The 19551-nt window shown below is 43.8% G+C and overlaps 1 protein-coding gene across 1 annotated transcript in view; it reads right to left on the bottom strand.

The window, feature by feature from the left end:
* MMP2 (matrix metallopeptidase 2) overlaps positions 1-19551 on the bottom strand; it is a 125041-nt gene that overhangs the window by 88045 nt on the left and 17445 nt on the right. The window contains exons 7-8 of the mRNA XM_063945283.1: positions 13586-13759; positions 1651-1806 (exon numbers count right to left, since the gene is read on the bottom strand). Of these exons, the coding sequence (XP_063801353.1) occupies positions 1651-1806; positions 13586-13759 (330 nt within the window). The remainder of the gene's footprint in view (positions 1-1650; positions 1807-13585; positions 13760-19551) is intronic.

The following is a 19551-nucleotide window of genomic DNA, read 5'->3' as shown; positions in this document are numbered from 1 at the left end:
TGTGTGTGTGTGTGTGTGTGTGTGTGTGTGTGTGTGTGTGTGGGGGGGGTTTATGATAAGGCTGTGGGGGCAATGTTAGGGTTAGGCTGTGGGGGGAGGGTTAGGGTTAGGCTGTGGGAAGGGTTAGGGTTACTTTACTTACATGCCCCTGTCAGGATTATGGTAGTCTGGATGCCAGGGTCGGTATTCTGACTGCCGACATCCGGTACCCAACCCCCTAGAAAGATAAACTATTTGTTTATTAAGTAAACAGTTTAGCTGATGTTATGAATTCAGTACTAGATCCCATGAATATGTTGGGTGATCAACATGTTCTGTAAGGCAATGCAGGGAGGTAAGGGTTGCAGCAGCAGACCTCCTACAGTATGTTGCCACATCATTCACTGTTACCGCACAATTGTCATATGTCCCAAGGTATTTAATGGGCGTCATTAAGGCAGGAGTTGGCTTCTGAAGCCAGGGTTTGTGAAATCCTCCCTTCCATATAAAACCATCTTGATAGAGTACAGATAAAAAGAGGTTTAATATATTTAAACAAAGTGTATAGTGTGCGTTGCTCCATAACATGAAATTTGACAGGCTAGACGCAACCTCAAATGATGAAACTCATAGCAGATCATTTGTAAGTCATTGCTCTCTATGTGCTCTGCTACATAAGCAAATTTTAATCAATCCAATACCACAATTTCATTGCTCCTCAGGAACTTTGGATGATTCATCTGCTCCACAATGTTTTTAGGAAGAGCTACTCATTCAGATCTTAGGCATTTCTGGGAAGTAGACGCTCATCAAAACAGCACAGAGGGAGTTTTATTAGAATAACGAAAAACACCAAGATTGCTCACAGGAGGCTACTCCGGTCACATGTAACAGTTTTCTCTAAGGCCGAGTTATGAGCACGTCCTATGTAGAGATAGAATGTTTTCATACTTGTACATAAGTAGAGTCAACAGTATTGCTGCCACCAATCAAAATAACTGATTTTGAAATACTGCACATAATAACTCTTCTTCTGCTTTGACTTGAAGAACCAGAGACACATAGGGCCTCATTCACAGTTGGACGCAAAATAATTGTAAAAGACATCGGGGAAAAGTTGCGATCCTACAACCTATTTTAAGTTAAGCACATACGCAATTCAGCAAATGCCCCTCTTGGCAAATAAACTTTCAGTGCATGAATTTTATCATTTCAAGCTAGGTACAGTAAATTACTTTAAAATTTAGAACTATCCAAACTAGAAGTTCTGTCAAAAGCACTTTGCTCAAGAATTTGTTACGATAATCAATTCATAATCAAGACTGAAGTTCAGTGGGAATCAACAGGATAATCAATGGGAAATTCTTATTTTATCAAACATTACCTGTCTGCCAGAAATCAAGTAAAGTATATTTATAAATAGATATTATAATCAAAATACCAAATATAATGTTGCTATACAGTACTTGAATGCTTTAATATAGATTATACAACTTTAGGGCAATTTATGCTATCTGGTCATAGAATATGTAATAATAATAAAGTGTGTCTGGCTTTGGCTAATGACATCAGATGAAGGTCCAAAGAAAATAATGTCATGAAAATTAAAAATGGTTCTTGATTGTGGAATTATTAGTCTTGGACTCTTGAAGGTTCCAGGATCAAACTTACCGTAAAGTTCCTGAATACCACTGACATCATCTTGTGAGAGTCGAAAGTTCTTGATGTATGTGTAAATAGGAGCCATTAAGGCACCTGGATCATCAGAATGCTCAAGTCCAAGAGCATGTCCAAACTCATGGGCAGCAACAAGAAACAGACTATAACCTGCGAACAGACAATTTACATTGAGATTGATGTTTCTCCATCTACATACACATAGAATTCAATAATTGAAATATTAAAACTTCCCATAACTCTATGGTCAGTAAGTTCATTCAAATAAAATTCCTTTCTAATTAGTGTGTTGAGAATGTCAGTCACATTCATTGCTAACAGGTGCATTAAATCAATCAAACAGCAATTCAATGTGCATAGTCAAACAGAAGTAGAATAGGTTATTCTCAGTTTCAAAAAGTCATTTTATCATAATCTGCCTTGCTACAACTACCCTGGTCAACTTTAAGTTTAATAATGTTATTGTGGAGTAGACACATCTTGGAGCACCGACAGCTCAGATATGAAGCATTAAGCTACACAAGCTAATAGATGGGACCACTGAAGTGAAATGCATTGGGGCAATGCCACCGGTAATGGTATAACCTTTAACATTGATAAACTCTATTTATCACACAACTGCCACAACTAATGTGAACAAATCAGCATAACCCAACAGCCCACAATAAACGCCATATAAAATACTATCAAAATAGCTTAAGTGCTGTCTTGTGTAAGATATCCTTGATAAATCAGCCAACACTCTCAAAGTTGGTAAAGGAATAACCATTCATGTTACTATCGGGCCGATTTATCACCATCAGCATCTGAGGATGCAGATGTGATGTGATAAAATCAACCCAATTCGCAATGTGGTTATTGATTACATCATATGGATGTATCCATAATCGCATGCGGGGACAGAATTTACAAAATAGTTGTGACCCTGCGATGCCACTCCGCAGCCTAATTGGTGTATTTTTCACAAAAAATACCCCAATTATGTGCTGCATGTGCGCCGCTGCCTGACACTGTCAATGCTACCATCACCGCCAGCACACCCCTCCTTGTTTCGATGAACCCCCCCACGTGCGCCGCGACATCCCATTCCCACCACAGCTCACACTCACCAGGTAGGGACAAAACTTTACTGTTACCGGAGGTCACAGCAAACACACCTTATACACACAGTCTGAAAATCATTTAATACAATATTTTTAATAACTTTGTGTATTAAACAAAGTTTGTGTGCATTGAGCAATCAGAAAACAAATGTTTCACTATCTCTGTCTCACTCAAAAAATTCCATATTTCGGAATATTCCGTGTCTCGGAATATATGGATATGGAATACTCAACCTGTAATACATTCATGTGATACTAAAATAATGTGAAAAGGGTGTGAAAACACCCTTTTTCACATAATTTTATTTTAATATGCCCGTATGTGTGTACACATAAAATTGATAAATTCAGCTTCCAGAATTAACTGTAGATTACATTCTGGGGATACATCTATATATATTTGGTAAAAGTATGACAATTTTTGTAACCTGGGCACATTTTTTAATAAACTAATGGAATCACCATGCTGTGGTAATGGAATCAACAAATGGGTAATAATGAGCATGGTAAAGTGTACTAATTACATTATGTTTGCTATCTAGTAATGCAACTTCTACTACTTATATTTTCTTCTTTTGTTTTACAAAATATTTATGGACATTGTTTCACATTGTGAGGCGGGCGGCGGCGCGGCGATCAGGCCGGGGTATGGAGGAACGAGGATCCGAGAGGATCCAAGTTCCTCCAATCAGCGCCTCCGGATTTGAAATGGGCGCCGGACGCGAGCCAATCGCTGCTCGCGGCTTGGCGCCCAATGAGGAGTCGTCGCGGCGGGCCAATCGTTGCTCGTCGCGGCGGACCAATAGGAGTCCGCCGCGTCATGGCTCCGCCTCCTCCCGGCGGCTTATATCAGGCGCTGGGCGGCGGCGGGAGTCAGTTGCGTGCCGGAGCCGGAGCAGAGAAGAGCTCCAGAAGACGCCTAGAGAAGCACAGCGGCGGCAGAAGAAGCGGCGGCGGAGAAGACCGGCCACGGGACGGAGGAAGAAGATAGAAGACGGGACGGAGCAGGACGAAGAGGCGGAGCCGGCGGCCCAGCAGCAGAGTATCGGCGGAGAGTGCTGCAGAGAGAGGGAAGCAAAAGAGCTGACGAAGCTCCCCTCTGCAGCCTCTCCCAACGATCCTGGTAAGCGGCCTTGGGCCTGTACCACCCTCCTATAGGCCGCATCCTCCCTAGACCACCAGGTGTTCGGGCATTAGGCCCGTGGGCAAAGTCAGGCCCTTCCGGCCTGTGGGCATACAGTCGGGCCCTCCCGGCCCGTGGGCACCAGTGGGTCGGGCTCCCTGGGTCCAAGGCCACGCGCAGTCGGGGTTCCCCCCGGCCCGTGGCCCAAACACCCAGACCTGACCACACGTTAAATAAGGGGTTCGGGCATTAGGCCACAAGCCACCCTCTCCCAGCGCAGTAGGCGGGCACTAGCCCCGGGGGCACATCAGGCAATAGGCCTGCGAGACATTAGAGGGCATTAGGCCCTAGAGTATTTTGGCCAGTTAGGAAATATAAGGTGACCCTGGGCACCAGGCCCAGGTCACCCCACGAGGGACGAGTTAGGCGGGCATTAGGCCCGTGGTTACAGTCGGGCCTCAGGTCCATGCGCAAATAGGGGGCGTTAGGCCCAGTGAATAATTCCCCCGGGGTGAATAAAGGTGGCACCGGGCGCTAGGCCCAGGCCACGCTGAGGTGGTAGGTAGACAGGTCCGTTTGACCCGAGCCTATAAGAAGGAAGTGCACAGGAGGTGGGCAGGCTTGTGTGGCGCCCACCCCCTGTCCAGCGGTAGGGATTTAAAGGGACAGCACCGTTTTATGTTGTACTCCGATGTGTGTTGTTACCGTGCAGGACAAAATGTTGTTATAGAGTTTGTGCATAGTTTGTGTTGCACCACTTACACTTGAGCCAGTTTGAGGGCTTTGTTATGCAGTTAGTGTAGCGGACGCACACTAGATTAGAGTTAGGCCCTGCACGGCTGTTTCTCTCTTTGCCTCCTTACAGGGACCTGTAAGCGGAGAAGATCGGAGTACAAGACGTAGGACGGTGAGTAACATCGGTCTGTGTGTCCCTTCTGTGTATCCCTATCTGTCTCCCTTCCTTCAGGGCGAACGGTGAGCCTTGCACACCGGTGCAAGGCAGAATTTCCACCTGGTGCGAGAGTGCCAATAGGTGAAATTCGGGCTCTGAGGCGGACGCCTGGGATGACCCTCACCTAGCCCGAAAGCACTATTTTCCTTGGCTCCGGAGGGCGTTTCGGTCCACGGTTAGGAGGACGACACTCAGCAATCTCTTTCCTCCTAGGTCATCGTGTCCGGGTCCGGCGAAAGATTCTTCAGGTCCGTTGAAGGTTCCGGTACCTGAAGGTGAGAGAGAGCGGCGCCTGGTGAGTACCAAAACTACACCTGTACGGCAGCAGGCACCACCACACGCACCGCAGCCTCTCTTACAACATTATGGAACGTATCAACATGACTCAATACTTGAAATACTTGTGAATAAAAGTTGCTATAAACATTCAAACAAAGATCCAGATACACAGAAGTGCAAATCAAAATATCAACTACAAATAGGTACATTCAAAGCAAAATCAAAACTAATTAAGTAGTACATTCATGAAATAAAGCCTTTACTGAGTCACTGGAACTCATCAGAAATATGTTGTCATTTATTGACAATAATATACAACACTCTTTTTCATGATTATTTAAAAATCACTCAGCACATGCGTCCTCATACAATGTTGATGCAATGGTGCCAAACAGCTCCTCTCAGCGCACCAGGTACTGTGTGACTCTTTAAGCAATGGGAGTGTTAACCAAAAAATCCATCTTAGCTGTAATGTGATGCCAATATGATGCACCAGGAGACTGATCTGATTAATTTGATATGCCACACTTGTATATCTGTGTGCGACTGAGTCTGAATCTGTATACGAATTGCTATGATGCAGCGGCCAAGTTCCATTGTGCTATGTGTACTCAGTAGCACACAGATATATAAGTGCTGCATACCAAATTAATCAGCAGAGTCTCCTGGTGCACTCTAGGTGCATCTTATGACTGAGACGAATTTTGGATGCCCAGTGCACGGGACATTTGTCGCCAGGTGTCTCGGGCCATATGTCATACTAAAGCCAATTGTATGAGGACACATCTGTAATGTGATTCCGTTACCAAAAATAAGGTGATTCCGTTACCTTAAATTATAGCCTGGAAAAGAATGTTAGGATCATCTCCTTCTAAATGAGATTGTAGTTAGAAACTTTAATATAAAACTGAATTTTGAGGTAGTATCGCAAAATCTGAATTAATAATCAAAGTTGTTACCTTTTTTCGGTAATGGAATCACCTTTCCTGTTGTATGTCTTAATTTAATCATATCATGTAGAGAGAATAATTTATGCCTGTTAAAATAGGATTTTGGTTACCTACCGGTAAATCCTTTTCTCGTAGTCCGTAGAGGATGCTGGGGTCCACATTAGTACCATGGGGTATAGCCGGGTCCACCAGGAGCCATTGGCACTTTAAGAGTTTGAGAGTGTGGGCTGGCTCCTCCCTCTATGCCCCTCCTACCAGACACAGTCTAGAAACTGTACCCGAGTAGACGGACATCTTCGAGAGAAGGATTTAACACAGATAGAGGCGAGATTCATACCAGCTCACACATACAAGGCACATCAAGCTAACTAGCTTGAAAAACTCAGCAACTGCTGAAACATTACTTACCAAGTAACAATGCAGTATATAACTAAACAAAGTTGTACTGAACCAGGTAACGCTTGCAGGAAAACGAAGCACTGGGCGGGCGCCCAGCATCCTCTATGGACTACGAGAAAAGGATTTACCAGTAGGTAACCAAAATCCTATTTTCTCTTACATCCTAGAGGATGCTGGAATCCACATTAGTACCATTAGGATGTACCAAAGCTCCCAGAATGGGAGTGAGAGCGCGGAGGCTCTTGCAGAACTGATTGACTGAACATCAGATCATCAGAGGTCAAAGTATTGAACTTGTAGAACTTGGCGAACGTGTTCGACCCAGACCAAGTTACCGCTCTGCAAAGTTGTAACGCCGAGACACCCCGGGCAGCCGCCCAGGAAGAACCCACCTTACAAGTAGAGTGGGACTTAACAGATATTGGACACGGCAAGCCTGCCGTAGAGTAAGTATGCTGGATAGTGAACCTAATCCAGAGAGATATAGTCTGCTTTGAAGCAGGACACCCAATTTTCTTGGGATCATACAGGACAAACAAAGAGTCCAATTTCCTGTGACGAGCAGTCCTCTTCACATAGATTCTCATAGCCCTCACCACATCCAAGGACTTTGACGAAATTGAGGAGTCAGTAGCCACTGGCACCACAATAGGTTGGTTGATATGAAATGCCGACACAACCTTTGGAAGAAACTGCTGACATGTCCGGAGCTCAGCTCTATCTTCGTGGAATATCAAGTAAGGGCTTTCACAGGACAAAGCCCCCAATTCTGACACACGTATAGCAGAAGCTAAGGCCAACGACGTGACAGCCTTCCATGTAAGTAATTTGACCTCAACCTCCTGTAGAAGCTCAAACCAGTCCGACTGGAGAAACTGCAACACCACGTTAAGGTCCCAAGGCGCCGTAGGCGGTACAAAGGGAGATTGGATGTACAGAACTCCCTTCAAAAAGGTCTGAACCTCAGGGAGGGCAGCCAATTGTTCCTGGAAGAAAATGGGCAGGGCCGAAATCTGGACCTTCACAGATCCCAACCTCAGGCCCATATCCACACCTGCTTGCAGGAAGAGGAGAAAACGGCCCAGTTGAAACTCCACCGCAGGAAACTTCTTGGACTCACACCAAGAGACATATTTCTTCCAAATACGATGGTAATGTTTAGACCAGTGTTTTTCAACCACTGTGCTGTGGCACACTAGTGTGCCCTGTGCAGTCTCCCGGTGTGCCGCCATTGAAGCAGAGCCAGGCCCGTCAGTGTTTTGCCGCAATTGAGGCCAGTTCTAATTTTGTGCTCGGGCAGCGTTGGGCTCTTCTGGCTTTCTCAGATGTGCCTCAGGTGTTACCTATGGAGAAGTGGCGACACGACAATCCTAGGACACGCAACTGCACTATGTATCACCACTATATTTGAGTGTGCCTTGACAATATTTAAATCTTGTTCACTGTGCCGCGAGTCATAAAAGGTTGAAAATCTCTGGTTTAGACGTTACCCCTTTCCTAGCCTGTATCAGGGTAGGAATGACCTTCTTCGGAATGCCCTTCCGAGCTAGTATCAGGTGTTCAACTTGCAAGAGATTCAGAAGGTCCGCGTACCAAGCCCGCCTTGGCCAGTCTGGAGCAATGAGGATTGCTTAAACCCTTGTTTTCCTTACGAGCTTTAGAACTCTTGGAATAAGTGGGAGTGGTGGAAACTCGTACACCGACTGGAACACCCACGGAGACACCAGGGCGTCCTTGCCACTGCTTGTGGGTACCTCGACCTGGAACAATAGCGTTGAAGCTTCTTGTTGAGATGAGAGGCCATCATGTCTATTTGGGGTAACCCCCAAAGGTCTGTTACCTTCTTGAACACCTCCAGATGGAGACCCCACTCCCCCGGATGGAGATCGTGTCTGCTGAGGAAGTCTGCTTCCCAGTCGTCTACTCCCGGAATGAAGAGTGCAGAGAGCGCTAACGTGTGTTTTTCTGCCCAGAGGAGGATTCTTGTCACCTCTGGCATTGCCGCTCTGCTTTTCGTTCCGCCCTGTTGGTTTATGTAAGCCACCATCGTTACATTGTCCGACTGCACTTGAATGGTCCGATTTCTTAGAAGATGGGCCGCCTGAAGAAGACCGTTGTAGACGGCTCTTAGTTCCAGGATGTTGATCGGCAGGCCGGCTTCCAGACGTGACCACCGTCCTTGGAAGGTTTCCCCTTGAGTGACTGCGCCCCAGCACTGGAGGCTCACATCCGTGGTTAGAAGGACCCAGTCCTGAATCCCGAACCTGTGGCCCTTCAGAAGGTGAGGCAATTGCCCGAGCATGGAACCTCCCGTACTGGAGAGCCTCATAAGAGGCCACCATCTTCCCCAAAAGGTGAATGCATTGATGAACCGACACCCGGGTTGGCTTTAGGACATCCCGGACCATTGTTTGTATCACCAACGCCTTGTCCTGCAGAAGAAACACCCTCTGCACTTCCGTTTCGAGGATCATCCCCAGAAAAGACAACCTCCATGTTGGTTCCAAATGAGATTTTGGAAGGTTCAGAATCCAACCGTGGACTCTGAGTAGGCGGGTCGTGAGTACAATGGACTTCAACATCTCCTCCTTGGACGATGCTTTTATCAGTAGATTGTCTAAATACGGAATGATGTTCACCCCCTGTTTTCGGAGTAGATCATCTCCGCCATCACCTTGGTGAACACCCTTGGTGCTGTAGAGAGGCCGAATGGCAGGGCCTGGAACTGAAAATGACATTCCAGTAATGCAAAATGATGCGGTAGCCAAATCGGAATGTGGAGGTACACATCCTTGATATCCAGGGATACTAGGAATTCCCCCTCTTCCAGACCCGATATCACCACCCTGAGAGACTCCATTTTGAACTTGAACTCCTTCAGAAAAGGGTTCAGTGATTTTAGGTTCAGAATGGGCCTGAACGAACCATCCAGTTTCGGTACCACGAAAAGGTTGGAATAGTAACCCGTGCCTCCACCAACTTCTGAACCGCTGTTTATAGGACATTCCTGTCTGCCAGCAGAGCTGGCAAGCCTGATTTGAAAAATCGGTGAGGAGGGAGAATTTGAAATTCCAACCTGTATCCCTGGGACACAATATCTATCACCCAGGGATCCAGGCCAGACGACACCCAGATGTGACTGAACTGTCTGAGCCTCGCTCCCACTGGCCCCAGCTCCAGGCCATGCGGTCCACCGTCAGGCAGAGGACTTCGGCGTACTGGAAGCAGGCTTAGTTTTCTGAGAACCTGCCGCAGCAGGTTTCTTGGATTTAGCTCGACCTCCCCTAAAGAAGGTATTGGACGGCTTGGCCTTTCTAGGCTTGTTAGGCCAAAAGGACTGCGATGCTGATGAAGAGAAGGATTTCTTCGGAGCAGGTGCAGCTGAGGGAAGGAACGGAGACTTACCCGCCGTAGCCGTGGATATCCATGCATCCAAAGCTTCCCCAAAGAGAGCCTGACCTGTGTATTTTAGGGACTCCACACTTTTCCTGGATTCCACGTCAGTTAATACTGCGCTCCTACCCTGCTGCCGTCATCTTCACACCGGCCCCCTGCTTGCTAGGGGGGTCGGTGTCTTACTCACCACAATCTTCAGCTCTGTAAGGGGTTGGCGGCATGCTGCTGGGGTGAGCGATCCCATGTGGCGGGTAACGATCTATCCCCTTAGGAGCGCAGTGTCCTGTCAGCGGAGTAAGTGGCTCAGACCCCGCAGGGCGGACACTACTCCCCCCCTTAGTCCCACGATGCAGGGAGGCTGTTGCCAGCAGCCTCCCTGTAAAATAAAAAACTCTAAAATAACATTTTACTAGAAAAGCTCTGGAAGGCTCCCCTAGCTGTGACCGGCTCCTCCGGGCACATTTTCTAAACTGAGTCTGGTAGGAGGGGCATAGATGGAGAAGCCAGCCCACACTCCCAAACTCTTAAAGTGCCAATGGCTCCTGGTGGACCCGTCTATACCCCATGGTACCAATGTGGACCCCAGCATCCTTTAGGATGTAAGAGAAATTGCTTTACCTCCATTATTTTAACCCTGATATTGAGAAATTAAACACCTATATTTTCATTGCTTACTATGCAAATGAATAAAAGCATGTCCATAATATTGTTTTTATTCAGAGAACACTGATAGTTTAAAGAGCCCTAATATGAAGTATTAGATCACATACTGTATCAAAATTAGTTTCCTCTATTAGCAAAATAGAGCACTTCAAATGATGAATAATGCCAACTTATTGTACCTGTGTCGACTGTTATGTCTTAAGCTCGAAGTCTATATATTCATGGAAATGCCCAATAGCAAGTAAAAATCATGTTGGTTGTAATACATTGAGCTCCAATCTTCCTCTGGAAGCAATATCAGCTCAAGAATTGTACTTTGTGGGCTTTATGGATTGGGTATCCATATATAAAAAGTGTCCTATGCATATGTTCTTATGAACTTTGTAATGGAGTAATACTCCCAAAGTGTTGTCAAGGCAGGGTCGCAACTAGGGGGGCACGTGCCACAGGCACTGGGTTTGAGGGGATGCCGAGACGGTCCGATTCAGCAAGGCAACTTCGTAGTCAACAGATATCAGTAAATTGTCACTCCCAAAATGGCCACTTCCATGTAGGAGACAATCACGATTCACAGCTCCTGTACCTTCTTAGTTATGGTCCTGTCCAGCCCACATACACTGAAGGGCTATTCTTGAGCATAGGAGCACACAACAGGCTCTGTCACCTAAGGATGGGGCATGCACAGATGGATACATTGAGATACTGAAATCCCTTTGTGCATGCTCTGCGGCAGATGATGGAGGACAGGCTGCACCTATAGCGTCAGGACAGGGCATATGTGCAAATAGTGAACTTGGATGTGCCAGAAACGCTAGATACTGTTGCCCAAACAAGGTGGTCAGAACATATATTTACCCCTTGTGCTTAGGCACATCATTTCACTTTAATTATTTGGCTTTTAATTGCTGTACATGAAGGTGGGTCTGCCTGACTTACCTGAGGCTGTCTGTTTTGCTCCTCACTGTCTATACTAGCACACTGAGAGTCCCACTGCTGGTCTAAACTTTCATCCTCTGTTTTCCTCTATAGCTCTAGCTATCTGTGCACTCAGCCAAGCTCTGATACAGAGCTTGATGATATTTAGTGTATTCTACCTATAACCACTTTCCACATCTAAGCATAACTTAGTATACAGAAACAAAAGGCGGTATACACTTATATTGCCACTCAATTAATTATTTTGTTTTCATAACAAAATATACATCTACATTGTAGCAGTATAGCTTGGCATATACCTTCTCTGCTAAATAAATACAGTAAAAGAACAAATTAAAATAAATTGTAAGCTGTGTGCAGGAGTTTTTTTTCCCTACTGCAAGAAAGCTAATGCTTTTTTTAAACACTAATCTGGGACCTACTGTATTAAAGAATTGCATAATATACAACCACTGATAATAGCATCATGCACATGGACGTCACAAATGTAAAGCAGATACAGAGGAGTGAAAAAGACTGCTGCAGTGATACAAGACAGGCAGGAGGGGGGGGGGGGGAGGGGGCCAACTTACTGCCTTGCTCTGGGTAACAAAAATCCTAGTTTTGCCCCTGGTCAAGGGTAACAGCAGGGGCCAATGGTCTCTTTGTAATTCGCATGTGTTTTGACAGTTTGAATGTTTCAGTTACAGTACAGGGCATGCAAATGTCCACCAAGCATTTTGTTTGTACCTTAAGCAGACCACAACATTAAATTTGATACTGCATATAATTCCAGTGAACTGAAATGGCAAGGTAGGCTGAATATATCATAATGACATCACAACTGACCAATTTATGTTTGCCGGGGGCCTTTCTCTTTTATTCAGTGAACAACATGAATTAAGGGGTGGAATAATCATAGAATTACATAATTAATATACCGTATTTTATAAATTCAAGGTCCAAAATAACAAAATAATAATTAACTTTCAAAAGAGTTGTGGAGATTTTTACCTCATTTGCACATTGTCCATGCAAAGTATAAAACTAATTCTCCAACTTTTCTGTTGCTTTAGCTTAAATACTACTGTATATGGACAAATGATTCAGGGACATGCTTATCACTATATGCACTATTACAGTTTTGTGTTGTCCATCTCCCGTTCTCTCTAATTAAACATTCTAAAGAGGACAAAAGGAGGTGTTGCCCACAACAACTAATCAAATTATTAATATTCGTTTTCTAGCACAGTCTATAAAATGATACCTAGAATCTGATTGCTGTGGGCAACACCTGAACTTGTCCTCTTTAGAAGGTTTGATAAATCTCCCCCCTAAGAGTTTCATTCAGTTTAAGTGTAGAGGTCTAGTCTAGATATTCTGTAATAATGAGATATGAGTTTCTGTCGTACTTCAGTTAGATTAGATAATTTGTGGCATGACATGGCTCCTGGCTTCAGGTAAAGGAGGTGGAGGCTCTGAATACTAACACATCTGGCTACATGGAAGCAAGTTATAACAACAGGGCTGTTCAAAAGTACACAGAACTTTTAATTTTAAGTGATTTGTATGTCAAGCTCAATGTCATGTATGTCAAGCTCAACTGATCCATTACAGAATGTTAAATGTTCTAAATCATCAACCATTGTGGGTAGATATGGTTTCTAAATACAATATGTGGTCTATCAGCTGATTTAATTATTGGTTAACTACCTGTAGCTGATGAGAACAGCATATAACTAGACGATCAACACAGTAAATATAATTAATGGAATGGAATAAATCAAGCATGTTTAACTCCTAAAAATTTATAAAACTTTGGGGGTAATTCTGAGTTGATCGCAGCTTCAAGTTTGTTAGCAATTGGGCAAAACCATGTGCACTGCAGGGAAGGCAGATATAACATGTGTAGAGAGAGTTAGATTTGGGTGGGGTGTGTTTAATCTGCAATCTAAATTGCAGTGTAAAAATAAAGCAGCCAGTATTTACCCTGCATCAACTTGGAATTACCCCCTTTATTGTACCAACACTATGACATTGCAAACAGCACATTTTGCCTACTCCTGCTTTAGCCTAAAGCAGCGTACCGTAAATTTTGCAATTAGCAATGTATATATAAGATTCATTATTGTACATTGTCTTTGAGTACCTTGATCAGGGCAGAAACCCCATTTGCGGTCATCATCATAGCTGCTGCTACTGGCACACCATAGTTTGCCATCGCTTCTTCCAGAGCTGGTGCATGAGTTATATTTGTTGCCAAGGAAAGTGAAAGGAAAGACGCAAGGAGAACCTTCTGCATTCCCTCCTACTGTGGACAGTGCTGTGGACAAAAATGGAATAAAATGTTGAGCTAAAGGCAATCTAACAGCAAATGATTGCACATAATCATCCGGCATTACCTGTACCAATTGACAGTGTGAGATACTGCTCTTGTGCACCAAGCAGTCTGTCCAGTTATCAGCTTCCAAGAACTGGAAAAACTGCAAACAGCACCTAATCATACAGTTTATCATATATGATGTCAAGAGTGTCCATAAATACTGGATAGCATGGAGGGATATGGATCACATATGTAATTATGGATTAGGGCACTTCAGATAGATTTATTTCCTATGCACAGAGATGGAGTGGAGTGAACTTCCCAATGTATATTTAGTACAGAAACCTGCAGCAACCAGCACACTATATTTGTATATGTCTTGTCAAGCATACTAGAAGGTTTTACTGCATTTTATTATGCAGCTCTTACATGTTCCTTGTTTTATTTTTATTTTATTTATTTATTTATTTATTTATTTATTTTTTGGGGGTGGTTATGGGTATTGGTATTTTATATAATTTTTACTGAGTTACATGTGTATTGATACAATTTAATTATTAATATATTTTATGACTCTGCAAGATGTCCACAACTCTGTATGGGTATGAAACAAAGCAATTATTCAACAATACATAAGATAACACAATGATGCAAACAAACACAAGGTGGAGAGTATGGATGAAGTTAAGGGTAAAGTGATTCATTACAGCTAGTAAAACTAAGTAATGATAAGCTGTGTAGGGAAAGGGGTGAAGAAAGTAAATCAGGATTACTGGTAGGAGATTTAACACAAAGGAATAAATCCACTCTGGTGGCAGTTAATAGGGTCCTGCCATCAGGGCTTACAATTTAGTTGCTATATGTAACTATGCAACACTTTTAAAAACGGATGCGTTTCATCGATTTCATCTGCTGTATTTACAGTTGCAGTTATATTCAATACAAAATAAGTCTGGTTTTGTATTGAATATAATTGCCCCTTTAAATTCAGTGGCTGAAACTGCTTCAGAAGTGGTGGTTTTGAAATCACTGTATAGTAAATATATATCCAAGAAATTGTAAGAAGATGATTACTTAAGGAATATAAAGAGAAGACTGAACCTTATACCCAATTGAACCACCCAGTATTCACTCAATGTTGCTAGTAATGAGGTCAGAAAGGCACTTCATTGCCAAGTTACAAAGCTCTATCCTTGTTCTTCTGGCTTGACCAAACAAGATTCAATTGACCTCCCAAGAATTCCCTACAGTCGCTTTCTGTTTGCGCTCTCAGCCAGCTTAACCCAAGATGCCCTGTGTTATTTGGCTGTGTGTACAGCACTTTCCAGCAGCCTACATCAAGTCATGCTTTTGCAATTCTTTAATTTCTGTGAATACTACAGTAAGTTTACTTATTTCTATGGCTTAGAAACCAGCAATTGCTAATAGGTCTACTAAACCTCTTATTACTCCTAAAAAGGATTCGTCACCAGTGTGAAAATATTTGCTTACTTTAGAGACACACAGACTGTAAAAGGGAGAAATTCAGCTGAGCTTTCTTTCTAATATCCAATCCAGGTTCATAAAAGTTAGCCAATAAAAATAAAAAGTGGGGATTTTCTTCTATAAACATTTGCAGTCAACGTCAGTGAGTCACAAAATCAGATGTGAACAGTGTTACTGAGTTTTAGCATAGTAAGGTTATATATTTTTTAGTGATGAGCGGATTCGGTTTGACTCGGTTTTACTCGGTTCTCAAAACCGAATCTTATTGGCTCACTGATGTCACGTGTTTTGGATAGCCAATAAGATTCGGTTTTGAGAACCAAGTAAAACCGAGTAAAACCGAATCCGCTCATCACTAATATTTTTACAGTTGATAAGACAAAAAGTCTATGAAGTTGGTTATCGTTATCCATCCATGTACATTGCTTGTCAGCTGTGTATACTGCTAACATGTACTTTAATGATAGATTAAACAAAACTTACAATTTTTACTTTTTATTCAAAAATTTTTTATCATAACTTTTATTTATTTGTTTAAAGTCAGAACAGATTAAAGACCCACTATAGTGTGGATAATAGTGTACAAATAGATAATTCAATGAACAATAATATTCAAATATTTAAATATATATAAATGTAATGCACATAAGGCCATAATGTTCACAATGTAAACTTATAGAATATCATATTTAGGGGTCTATTTACTAAGCCTTGGATGGAGATAAAGTGGACGGAGATAAAGCTCCCAACTGTCATTTTTTAAACACAGCCTGTAACATGGCAGTTAGGAGCTGATTGGCTGGCACTTTATCTCCGTCCAGTTTATCTCCATCCAAGGCTTAGTAAATAGACCCCTAGATACATTCTTAATAACAGTGGGGCTGATTCTGAGTTTAGTACAAAGCAATGTAAAATGTGCAGACAGATTTAGATGTGAGAGGAGTGTGTCCAAACTCAAAGCCACTCGCAAATATAACGAGTATTTACCCTGTGTGCAAAAACAAATAAATGTTTACAGTGATAACCAACAAGCTTTCTTTTGATTTCTAGGACAGCAGCTATGGCCTGATTACAAACATGAGCTTCTGAAAGCCGGAAAAGCAGAGAAGGTGAGAAACTGTCTTCAGCATTACTGCTTCTGCATGGAACTTTATCCAAAATGAAAGGACCTCTCCAGCTGCAGTCCCTGTAATAGCTGCATCTCCTACTGCCATGTGCCCAAGCATGCTGCATTTATTTAGAGAAAATGTCCCACTGGCTACTTGTTCTACTTCTCTGCCTCTTTTCCTGCAAAATCTCCATTCCATTGGTCACTGAATCTGTCCTCTCATAGATCATCTCTTACCTCACTGTCCATTCCTTTGTTGCCTCTACCTCTACACCCACTTCTCCTCTTCCTCTACCTATCAGCCACCCCCAAGGTTCCATCCTTGGCCCCCTGCTCTTCTCACTTTACACCACCAATATATCAGCTCCCTTTATCTCCAATATCACCTCTACACTGATGAAACTTAGAATTTTCCTGTTTTTCCCTAACCTCCCTACCTCACTCAGTCCATGCTCAGGTCTCTTCCTTCCTCTTTGCCATCTCATCCTAGATGTTCCAATGTTCTCTCAACATTTGTCCTAGGACAAACTCATCGTCACCCCCCTCTTCCAGTACTTTTTCCTCTACATCTCTCTTTCTGTTGATAATATCTCCCTCCTGGCCATCATTATTGATTCCCCTGTTCTTCACCCCTGATGCCACCAAAATTCTTATCCACACACTCATTGATTCCAACACTGACTACTGTAACATCCCCACCTCTAGTTTCACCTAACACCCTCCTCAATCCATCATGAATACTGTGATCATCTCATTTTTTTTTTTATAGCTCTGATTCAGCCTCTCCACTCTGCTATCTGCTCTATTGGCTCCCAATATCCCTCAGAATCCATTCCAGACTCCTCACAGTGACATACAAAGCACTTGATCCTTCTGGACTCCCCTATACCCCCAACCTCATTTCTGTCCACACTCCATCCCACACTCTTCCTCTGGTTGCCAGCTCTACTCCACCCTAGTTACTTTCAACATCAAGATTCACTGGTCTCAGCAGCTTAGCTGCTGTGGACATTTTGAGCAACCTTATCAGCTTGAAGCTCACAATGTTAATCTGATGCTGTGTCTTTGGACACAGGCAGCAGATCTGAGCATCTGGCAGTGAGCATCTTTTTACAAAAGACGGCTCCTGTGGTAAGAGCATATGTTTTTAGATACACTGTGAACGAAGGCACAGCACCAATCCCTCTTGCATCTACCTCTGAATCAGACCTTCTTTTGTCTGTCTGCCATGGCAGTGCAATCAGTAGATACTTCATGGTTTGGAACTGCCCATACTAAAACATACTATTTCATGTAACATTCATAGGACAGTTTTGTTATCCTCCTCCCACCCCTATGCTCACTTCTAAAACTTCTCCTTTGATTGTCAAATCATGATCCCACAGGAAATGACAGGATCAGTTTTGCTAATCCATATTTTAAAATAGTTAAAGGAGATAGAATTTGATGGCAATGGGGCCGATTCAGACCTAATCACTGCTGTGAGTTTTCACACAGCGGGCGACCATCTCGTATGCACCGCAATGTGCAGGCGCGATGGTCCACAGCGGCGGGGAGCACCAAGCAGCGACAGGATGATGCAAAAAATCACATCGTACTGGCAAACAAAAGGAGATTGACAGGAAGAGGGCATTTGTGGGTGGCAACTAAGGAGTGTCTGGAAAAACACAGGAGGGACCAGGCGTTTGGATGGAGGGTTTCTGACTTCAGCTCCGGCCCCGATCATCGCAGCGCCTGAGTAAGTTCTGGGCTGTGCAGAGACTACACAAACTTCTGTTTGTGCAGATCTCCTGCACATGCGATAACACACCTGCACAGCGAATTCCCCCTACCCCTGTAGGCGATGACTACCTGATCGCAGGGATGCAAAAAAATGCACCCTAGCAATCAGGTCTGAATAAGCCCCATAGAAAGACAGAATTTGACGTCAGATAACAACCATTTGGCTCATCCGGTTTGCCATTCAAGGCTAGGGGTTAGAGTATCAAGGTTAGGTTAGGGGGTTTGAGTTAGGATATTAGGGTTAGTTTACTGGATTGGGTAAGGGGTTAGGGTATCAGGGTTAGTTTGGGGCATAGAGTTAGAGTATTAGGGACAGGATATTAGGGTTGGTGTATCAGTTTGGGTTAAGGTATTATGCTTAGGGGTTATAATTAGGGAGAGATTTGTGGTTAGGGCTGGGTTAGGGTTGGGTGGTAGGGTATTAGGGCCAAGAATTGGCATTGTATACCACCGTACGGGATGCCGAAGGTCAGTATACCGTCATCGGCATCCTGAGTGGTGGAATGCTGGCAGGGGGTGGTCCCTGCAGCTACCATTGTAGCCTATTGGTTACACATCGCGATTGTAGCTGGCAGTGGTTTTACCGGGAACCCTCACCAGAAGTGTCCTTGTGTATGTTCAGACCCCAGGCAGCCACCACCACACATCGGTTGATAAGGCACTCGTATACATGAGATATATATATATATATTTGAGGTATTAAATTATATTTATTTTATATCCATGTATATGTTAACAGTAATGAAATGAATGTGATATATATGTTGCAATACATATTCTGTGAAAACAAGGAGTATGGAGACTTCAGTGATTTATGGTGGTGTGCACTGCAGCTGCTGTTTTGGGTCACTGGGGAAGCTTCTAGAGCTCCCTGGTGGCAGTTGGTCAGATTCCAGCTCTGCCTAAGACAGCTCACTGTATATAAGAGGCTCCCTGGAGGCAGTTAGTCAGTTTTGAGATCCCCAAGTGAGGGGTGAGGAGGAGGCTGCCTGTGCCACTGAATGCAAGAGGGGAATAGCTACAAGCATAGCGGCAGTGGCAGGAGCTTTGGGACATGTATCCAGTGCATGGCTTATCTGCTTGATGCGGGTGGTGACAGCGGCAATGAGGCACCGCGCTGTTCACCTCACCCGGTGGCCATGTGACTAAAGGAGCACCGGTGATCGGGTAGCTGAGCAGAGTAGGAAGCAGTTGCTAATGTCCTGACTGAGGCAGGGCTTCCTGACATAAGCTCAGATGCTGGCAGCAAGAGTACAGACGCCAGCCGTGGCTCCATACAATGTGGCTGTGAGTTTAAGGAAGGAGTCGGGGGAGCACCCTAGCAGGACAGATGTCTATTACAGCCAGGGGAGGAGTGAGTTGTAATTGTGTTAAACCCTAAATATAGCCACACAACAGCATCACAAGTACAGCTATT

The sequence above is a fragment of the Pseudophryne corroboree genome, chromosome 11 (genome assembly GCF_028390025.1).
Source record: "Pseudophryne corroboree isolate aPseCor3 chromosome 11, aPseCor3.hap2, whole genome shotgun sequence".
NCBI classification, from domain to species: Eukaryota; Metazoa; Chordata; class Amphibia; order Anura; family Myobatrachidae; genus Pseudophryne; species Pseudophryne corroboree.
Note: the sequence above shows the minus strand (reverse complement) of the source record. Positions and strands in the feature narration are given on the sequence as shown.